General features: G+C 36.0%; 1 protein-coding gene across 1 annotated transcript; it reads right to left on the reverse strand.

Annotated features, from left to right (window-relative positions):
• Positions 1–484: 484 nt before the first annotated feature.
• Positions 485–7,658, reverse strand: LOC107666408 (synuclein-like). The gene is made up of 5 exons (XM_016457677.1): positions 7,352–7,658; positions 2,580–2,621; positions 2,331–2,458; positions 1,472–1,538; positions 485–857 (listed from the first exon to the last, which is right to left on the reverse strand). Exons 1-4 carry the CDS (start codon positions 7,470–7,472, stop codon positions 1,482–1,484), a joined length of 348 nt encoding a protein of 115 aa, XP_016313163.1. The 5' UTR covers positions 7,473–7,658; the 3' UTR covers positions 485–857; positions 1,472–1,481.
• Positions 7,659–10,111: the final 2,453 nt, after the last annotated feature.

Raw genomic sequence — 10,111 nt, forward strand, 5'->3', positions numbered from 1 at the left:
GTTGCTGTTTTTAGACTTCATGGGGAACAATGAGTCAAGTACATGAATAGGATCAGTTAAAGTGTAGTCGTGAGGCAGCATGCATAGCTTCCACAAACAATTCATGTAACCAAGCAACTGCTCTGACATCATTCGCAGATTTTGTGAGTTGTTTATAATGGCTGCTATAGCAAACTGCATATAAGAGCATTACTAAAAGCCCATCACTCTATAACCACACTTTAAGATAATACTGAAACTGATTTACCCAGGCATCTTCGTGCTTTACAGACCTCAGTTGCCCTCTTTTTTTCTTTCATATTTGCCTATCTGTGATTCTGTCTTTTTCTGCTCCTTGTTTCAAAAACTGTCTCAGATACTACACTGACTGTGTGTTTGGACTGGAATGTTTTAAAACTTTTCTCGCACTGATTGTGTGACAAATCATCTAGCTGACCTCATTGCGTTGGGTGGAGGAAAACTGCTTTTAGGGCAGGTAAGAAAGACAGACATTGCCTGTATAAAAATGTCCAATCACAAGCACATGCATGTAATATTTACACAAATTTGATGACACGCACTACACAGTATATGTGAATCTTGCATAGCTAAATAATTGTTGTTACATGAGCTTTTTTTCTTGTGAATAGGATAGGTTTACGTGAAGAAAAGTGGTAAATTGAAGCAAGAAGAGGTTGTTTGTGAGGACAAAGCAAGAGAGAGAGGTGGGTGTCTTTTTTTTTTGTGTTAAGTTGGATATTATTTAGCGTCCATCAGAGGTTTAGTATGATAATATTCAGCCATGGCCCGCAACAGCTAATGAACTCTCTTCTTAAGCAAGAAGCAGAGCATCACGGGGAGTTCAGTGCGACATCACCCTGAAACGAAACAGAAGGACGGTTATGTTGGTTCAGTGCACATACGGTGCAGATGATTCTTCAGAATTTGTAAAATATAATTTTTGAAACAACTGGCAAACTTGCTACACATGAAACACTGAGGTATGTTTTTTACAAAGCCGTTTTCACTGTTTTGAAGCACATGTGGTGTGTTGTAATGGGCTGTAGACATAAAACCTGTCTGTAAGACTGTAAACTACATGAACTACTGAATGTCACAGGACACTGATCTTACTGTCAAATGACTTTCCTGAATAAGTTCAGTCAAAGATAATTAAATAATTATTGAATTTTCTTCAGCGTTTAAAGAAAGTCGCCAATAAATTATTTGATTTAAAAAGCTGTGCATTTTCAGTAATAATCACATGTACTAAGTCAGACATCTCTTAATAGTACTTAATCTGCATAAATTTACCTGAGAAGAAAAATTGTGAACTACTTTCAGAGAATAGGCCTAGGCCTACTATAACTTAAATTTTGTTACCCGACGTTAACTAGACTAATACATTCCTTGAAAACAAGTGTCATTTTACACTACTTTTTTTTAAAGGTTTTGCTATTTTGCTGTAAATCCCATCTCAAGAAAAGCTCACCATCTTCTCTCTACTGTCCAGCGTCTGTAGGCTGCTCTACAGCTCCCTCCTGCTTCGCCATCTCTCCCTGGAGGCAGAAACACATCAACACATCTCAGAAATGGACGGTTCTTTATCGCTGTTTGTCATGTTTTCACCTCTTCAGGTATTTACACAACAGAAAAAAACACTACTGTAATTTTTAAATGATTAAATAAATATGTTTTGTTGTTATTACTCTCTGGAAGATTTCAGACTCATGTTCATGAGTTATTTTGTTGCTGCACATCGACTGATAATGGTCGCATGGTTATGGATTTTAAAGGAATAAAAACAATTTTGGAACTCGAATGAAAGGAACTAGGATGCGTTTAAAAAATGCAGAGGAATATTTAGAAAGCAGAAATTAGTTATTTATGAAGAACATCACTCTTGCTGAGCAGTGAGTCAAGTGCAGAGAAGACACTTTAACTGCAGGGCTTAGCTGCTCTTAAATTGAGTGTATGAAAGTATGGAAATAGATCTTGATAATTTGATGTATTCAAATGTAGAGATTTTAGTCTGTAATGGCTTTGAGGTAAATGTGACCATTCAGCGTGCTTTTATTGCATGCATGAATTTATTGAGTTTCTAAAGGCACCTCAGTGTTCTCCAACTCATCCTGTCCATGATTGGTTAAGAAAGAAAAGCACGGGCATCAAATAAAATAGACCAACTTTATGACTGAACAGTGTATTAAGCAATTTGCGGTTGTACTGAAATATATGACCAAATAATAATACTGTGCACCTAAAGGCACCAATGCAACTGACTTCAGTGTTTTGAATTGTACATATACTTTTTAAAAACATAATTGACCTCATGCAAATTGAATCCTTACCGGTTTGACAAGGCCAGTGGATGCAACCACACTCTCCAGCCCCTCCACTGCCTTTTCTGACAGCTGATTGGCTCCAGCCACAGCGGTGTCGCTCACAAGATTGGCCTGCTCAGTTGTTTTCTGGGCAGCTAGGACAGATGAAAATGTGTCCTAATATTTTGATTTGAGACTTTCCGTAGATTAGGGTATTTATGAAAATGACATATTGAGTGTTGTTTAGTTAAGACCTGTTTCTATTAATTATTTTACCTGTGTTTACACTTGTCACAACACCTTCCTTTGTCTTTGCGCCTGTCAGAAAAAGAAAAAGAAACGTTTATTGTGAAGTGATGTAGCTCAAATAATAATTCACCCAAAAAGGAAAAAAATCTGTCAACGTTTATTACCCTAATGTCATTCCAAACCTGTATGACTTACTGTGGAACACAAAAGAAGACATTTTTTTCCATACAGTGAAAGTCTTTGGGGTCCAAAACAACGTATATAAAATACTGGTGTTTCTTCAAAACTATTTTCTTTTGTGTTCTACAGAAGGAAGCAATTTATAGAGATTTGGAACGAACAAATTATGTCAATAATGGAAGAATCTTAGGTGAACTGTCCCTTTAAGACCTCTGTGAACAAATGCTTTTTCCACAAACTTGTACTTAATTTTATCTTATTTTTAGACAGATGTCTGATCCTCGATTGATGCTTTCAGCGCTGGCTCCTGTTCTGTTCTGTTCTGGGATCCATACACTTAGTCTCCTCTGGCAGTGCAGCTAAAGGTCCAGCTCTATAAAATCATGGCAAGTAAAAATGCTTCTGATCCTCAGTCAGTGTACTGGCTGTTGATTGGCATCACTGAGTGCTATTAAGCATTACAGATCGAGAAACATCCTTTCTACTGAGACGCTTCCTGCATGTTAACAGTGGAAAAACCTACTTCGGCCTCTGAAAGGCCCTGGCATCTCTAGTTCTTTGGCAATGGCCCATAGAACAAGCGTAAGCTCTGTTTCTTTCCCAGAACCTCTGAGCCCACAGCAATGTGTCTGGGAAAGTCGCTCCTCCTTCCCAACATGCACACGCACAGCACAACAAATACACCACTCAAGAGAGACGTGACATTGTCCTTGTTGTTTTGGACAAAGAGCTGATTTACTGTCAAGACATGCACATTTTTCAGGGCTTAGCCTTTGCTTGCAACACAAACACAAGCCTGAAATCTTATATTATTAATGTTATAATCAATAAAGATTGAGAATATTGCCGCCACCCGACCACTGCTGCAATATGATGTCACTTCCACAGCATCTCGGATTACGTGACGAAGCATAAAACGTCTCTGCTGCTGCAGTTTGCTGCTACGATTATGAGGAGGAGACTGCGATATACCAAATATAGCTGAGCATAGATTATAGAGGAAGATATTTGATATTATTAGAATATTATTTCTTAATTGTGTAACGCAAAGACGACACAACACTTTTTCAGATAATAATGATAATATATAATGCTGATAATGCTAGCAGGATCTATATTTAAAAGTTGTACTCATACAGGGCACAAATTAATGTCTTGTATCATCATTTGTATTCTATACATTAGTCTGAATGACATCTCTCTAGTACAATCCCAATGCTTTAATTTCTGATCCATATGAGACGGAATGGAATCAAGTCTTCAAAATAATTAAGCTGGACTATGCTCACACAGTTATATAATGTAACAGAAATGAAAGTGACAAGGTTTATGTGAGCTCAGCCTGGTCTACAGTAGAGATCCAAACGTCTGAGACCACTAGTAAAAATTCTTCTTGATTTTCATTTTTTAATTTGTATCTATTTTAATTTTAGTTGTATTTTTGTTTCTTATGCATTGTCATAATAATTTGAGTGAAAATTAACATGTAGATATTTCACTTTTTTTCAGAGTTTGGCTTGTCACTCTTTTGCTATATTGACAGCAGCACTCAAGCAGCGTGAGCTTCACATGTTTGTGTCAAACCTGATGATCATGTTCTCCAGCATGATTTGAGATGATGCAAAGAGCATCTTAAACTTCAGTGGAAGCTCATCTGACTGTCTGTGCAAAGAGCCACATGATTAATGTCACAGATCTACTTATAGCAGTGCAGAATCTCAAATTTTTTTTATTCATTCAACATTATAATGTTAGCTAAAACTAAAACAATGAAAAAGTCATTACTTAAAATTACATTGCATTTACATTTAGTCATTTAGCAGATGCTTTTATCCAAAGCGACTTACAAATGAGGACAATGGAAGCAATCAAAATCAACAAAAGAGCAATGATATGCAAGTGCTATAACAAGTCTCAGTTAGCTTAACACAGTACACTCAGCAAGGTTTTTTTTTTAATTATATAATAAATAAGAAACCAGATAGAATAGAAAAGGAATAGATCAAGCTAGTGTTAGAGGCCTTTTTGCTTTTGTTAATTGTATAATAAATAAAAAGAAAACAAATAGATAGAATACAAAAAGATTAGAAAAGCTAGTGTTAGTTACTAGTGTTAGTTTGTTAGTTACTAACAAACAGTTAGCAAGTGCAAGTCTAAAAGGGACAAGATTTTTTTGGAAAGAATAGAATTAGAATAGAGAGTGCTAGAGCTAGAGGGTCAAATAAAGATGGAAGAGAATGACTTATTACTTGAAATAAAATAAACATTAACTGAAATTACAGAATATTTGAATAATAAATACAATTTCTAAATAAAATTTTGATAACTAAATAACTAAAACTAAAAACTATATATTATTAAAAACTGAAATAGTATGTCAATGATCCTAAGGCAACACTGCCACTAAATAAAATGCAGTGAAACTAAATAGACAAAATCTAAAAGCTATATATAAAATCTAAAACCATACAGGTTTCATATGCAATTTATCGCGTTTGGTCTTGTTCTGTATTGCGTATCTTGTCAGTGTCTGCGCTTGCTTGGCCATTTGTTGTGGAAAAAAATAAGGAAAGTGTGTCCAGCTGAATTAATTTAGTATTTTGTTAGACGGGTATAAAAGAAGCTTCGTTTACCGCAGCAGCCGTCGCGTGACGGCCTCCTCGTGTGAAGACCGAAGAGTGTAAAGACAATCGACTCTACCGTGCGACTCCACCGGGCAGGGACACCGGCAAAGGATAAGTATCGCTTTTTATTTCTCCTCTTTCCTATTACTTGTTTCACTTCTGTTTCAGTTTTTATAACCATTTATATATATATATATATATATATAATAAAATATAAATGATACTAAAATAACACTGCCAATAAATAAAATAATTAAAGATAGGTTTGAGAATCAATCTATATTACTGAGATGCATATGCAGGCACATAAATGATCTGCACTGTATATAACAGATGTCTATGTGTATACAGTAGTTGAGTCTCTAGGGTGGCAAGAGAGGTGTGTATGTGTTGGCAATTTGTCACAGTTCAGTGCAAAGTGACCTCGCTTTTCTTTGAGAGGCTTGAGATTTCTCTGATTAAAGTAGATCGTCTGTGTGGTGCAGAGGAAAGCTTTTACCTCCAGCTGCAACACACACACACACACACACACAAACACTCCATCCTGGCTCATAAACACTTCCTTCTCCTCCTCTCCAACGTAAGTCAAAGCTCCTTGTAATAGCAAGCACATTGTTCTTTCCCTTCTCTGATGTGGAGGACAGGTTATGCTCTTTAAAAACGGAAAGCATACAGTGACAGGCTCCTGTGACTGGTGTGTACACACTGAGAGCCATACAATCATCAAAGATTGTGTACTGACCCGGGCAGACCCTGGTCTCTGTGGACCGGGATGTGAAGCAGACCGGAAGGGAATGGGATTACAGTACAGTGTGCTCCTGTCGGCAGAGTAGCACAACTAGTAAGATGCACATAATACTTGTGTCTAAAGTCATGTACAAGATGCCGTGGTTTACAGTAACACCTTACTGTACTGTAAAATGTTACCCATATAGCATGCTAGTATAATTAGCCCTACAATATGACTTACAATCTAAAAAAAAAAAAAAGATGTTCAGCGTATTTAAGCATACATATGTAATCAGACTGCAATGTCATCATCATCAAGAGACAGTATGTTAACTACTGTATCTTATAGTTTACAAATTATTTTAACACGCAATATAAATGGAGTTCAATTAGGCTCTTATCTCATAATGTATCTGCCACTCACAGCTCATCGATTGATTGCATCCTGAAGTTATGAAAACACAAAGTGCTTCCTTTCTTCTTCTTGTCCTGTCTTTCTTTATCTCTGTCTATCTCCCTCCTCATTCCCCACCCATTCCTGACAGTAGAAATGTGTAGAAAGCTACTGCTCAGGAGTAAACAACCATGCTACTAGTAACCATGTTAAGTTGTCTAGCAGCTGCAAATATAGGCACATGAATTTGTGAACTAATAAGAGACTACAGGCAGGCGGATAGTGTTGGTTTGTCTGGTTTTCACTTGTAGTGACGAAGCACAACAGTCACTCACATGTAATAATGGGCTCATGCCCCACATTTATCTTAATTGCCCTGGTTTTCATTTTCAGTACTCTTATCGTCGTCAGTGGCTAATAATTCAGTTGTTTAAAACTGAAAGTGATATTTTGTTTTTTTACATCATAAATTGTAGGCAAAAATGTACTAAGACTATGGTGATGATGATAAAATTTACAGTATGTATCATAAAAAAAGGTAACTCAATAACTTCCTGACATGTTTCTTTCTTGACTATATTTGGTTAAGATCTGAATGAATGTAATTGATTAAAATACATTTTTTATTAGATTATATAATATTATAGATTTAAATTATGTGAGTAAAATTGCCTTTAAATATGCTTTTGTAATTTTACAATTGGTTTGTAAATTTGTAATTGGAATTGTTTTTAAATATGAAAATGGCACACCATGCCATTTTAAATAGCTTTATATATCCACTACACTTTACTGAACTTTACTATTTTTAGATTGTACAAAAAGCACTTTAATTCTCTCACTTTTCTCCCCTCAGTTGAATTTGTACATACCTACATACATGACCCCCTCTTTGGTTTTGGCAGCTGCCTCCTCCACCCCGGCCTTGGTTTTCTCGGCGGTGGCCACCACTCCCTCCTTAGCCATGGAGAATCCCTTCTTCAGCGCATCCATACTGGACCTCAGAGCGGTATGTCCTTTAACTGGAAGTGGCTGTCGTCTTATAACCGGTGGATGGAGCTGTGTGTGCTCTGACTGCCAGTGTGGTAAGTGTGTTTGCCAGAGTGTGTGTGCAGCTCCTTTGAGAGTGGGATGGGCACTCAGTGCTCAGACAGATTGGGATACCCTTAACAAGAGGAGTAGTCAAGCGGATGGGGAGAAGAAGGCATGAAGAGAGAGAGAGAGAGATGGGGGTATAATAACAAGTGGGTGAGAGGAATGCCGAGAAATGGATTCCACAAGAAGAAAGCTTTTTCAGTTTGGCCTGTTTTCTCCAGCCACCCATAATAAATGAGATTCACATACTGGAAGATTAAATTGTTAATGCTCAAATCCAGCATCAGCGCACAGCTTCATAAAACTATTAAACAATCTCTTCCCTTAATCCTGCCGTAGCATATGCATGCAAGCCACAACACACACTTACATGCTAACCAAAATCAGTGTCATAAACCGTCTACATCCCAACTATAGATTCCTACCTGGTTTATTTTAGTACTTTATATTCTATTATACTATTTATGTATTAATATTTTGAATCAGCTTTTATTTTTTGGTTTTCGGTTTTAATTTTAGTTCATTTTTATTAGTTTTTTTTTTTCATTCTTTATAGTTTTATTTTTTATTTCAGTTTTCGTTTTAGTAAGCTTAATAATTTAACTTAAACATTTATTTTAGCTATAGTTGTCAAAATATCTAGTTTTCATTTATTTAGGCTATATTTTTTGTTTATTTTAGCCTTATTTCAGTTTTTAACACTGATTCCTAGTCTATTTGAAGTCATAATTAAATTTAATTCAACATTAATATGTGGCTAGATTACTTTTTTAAATATGCATATCAAACTGCGCAGGCTGCATTGACTTCTGCATCAGTGGCAACACTCCTCAGGCTCATAGAGCCTGTCATATTCATAAAATAATAATTTCAATCTGACATGAGTGTATAAATATATGCTGTAATCTAATATGGATCCTCTTTGTGTGGACCATCTTTGTGAAGCTTATGTGCCTTTTGTAGCAAATGCAACAGTGAAGGTAAGAAAGAACCTCATAACCATGATTAGATTATGTTATGCATGCAGTACATGAAAGACAAATCTCAATGAATAATCTTTTTCTTTCTATGTTATACAAGCAGTTCCATAAATAGCAAAAACTGTATCTTGATAAGAGCTTAATAAAATCACACTGGGGCTCAGTACAGAAGGAAATTGTGTTTTTCATCATAGATGTAATTCTTGTTGGCTAATCCAACATGAACAAGGCAAATTATGTATAGTCCTTTATATATTTATAGTATTATAAGTTTTTAGTTTTGGATCTGTTTTTAGTTGTTTTAATACTACAATTGATTGCTTCTGTTGTCCTCATTTGTAAGTCGCTTTGGATAAAAGCGTCTGATAAATGACTAAATAAAAATAAAATATATTTATTAAGTTAAATCCCTTAGTGAACTTGTGCAGTCTGAGCCACTGCACCACTCTGAACTGAAATAGCAGGATTCAAGCATGCTTGTCTGATACATTATGATGTTAAAAACCCTAGGAATCACTTGATGATAGAAGTTTTCTTACCTGTGTTTATACAGGAAGTTTGGGCAGGATAGTAATGAGACTGTACCTATTTTCAAATAGCTATTGGACTACGTGGGACATTCAAATTTTAATGAAAGCTTTTTTATGCAAAGGAATAAAAATAAAATAAATGAAATCGGTAATTCTGACTTTTTTCTCGCAATTATGAGTTTGTATTCCACAATTCAAAACTGCAAGTTTATATCTTCTTATAAACTCGCAATAAGACTGGATTGTCTTACTTAGATTCCTGTCACAAATAGAGATTTGATACAAATACCTTATTAATGAGAAGTACAAATGCAATGGTTTTGTCATTATTCATCCTGGCAGAAATGCAGTAACTTATTCTCTCAGCTGTGCCTGATACAAAACTGCTCCTGATATGTTGCAGACGGATCTCACTGAGCAGAAACAGCGTCTGGTCACCAGTAGCCATGTGACCTTATTATCCACCTCCATGATGATGCTCAGCCCAGGCTAACTAAATGACCACCTCTGTATGTCTAAATATAACTCCTTGCATTTCCCAGGACAGTGAGAGAATGTAATCTAATACTGGCTGCTCAGAACTCAGTGCTATCGAGTCGATATGTATCCATCACGTGGCAAAAATCGAGACCATGGGAGAACAGCATGATCAGTACTGAACTAATCATCGACATGATGGCAGAATATTGTGAAATATCTCATCCAAACTCTCTCAAATCACCTTTGAAGCGATATCTAGAGCATATACGTCAAACTTTGCAAAGCAAAATTCTCTCTAATTTGAGCTCAGCACTAATTGAATAGAATTCATCAGTGGACAGAAAGGCCTGTTATGCTGAAAAGCTGGAGTGTAATGCTGCTCTATATTAACTACATGAAAAATGAACAAAATGTTGAATGTACTTGTTTACTTCATAGGAGCAAACACAAGTCTGCATCTTAAAGCATTTTCCATCAGTGCTACAATATGAAAACATTCCATTCATTATGAAGGTCAGTTTTCTATGTTCATAGTCTTATTTCTGCT

The sequence above is a fragment of the Sinocyclocheilus anshuiensis genome, unplaced genomic scaffold, assembly GCF_001515605.1.
Source record: "Sinocyclocheilus anshuiensis isolate Anshui unplaced genomic scaffold, SAMN03320099.WGS_v1.1 scaffold63, whole genome shotgun sequence".
Classification (NCBI taxonomy): domain Eukaryota; kingdom Metazoa; phylum Chordata; class Actinopteri; order Cypriniformes; family Cyprinidae; genus Sinocyclocheilus; species Sinocyclocheilus anshuiensis.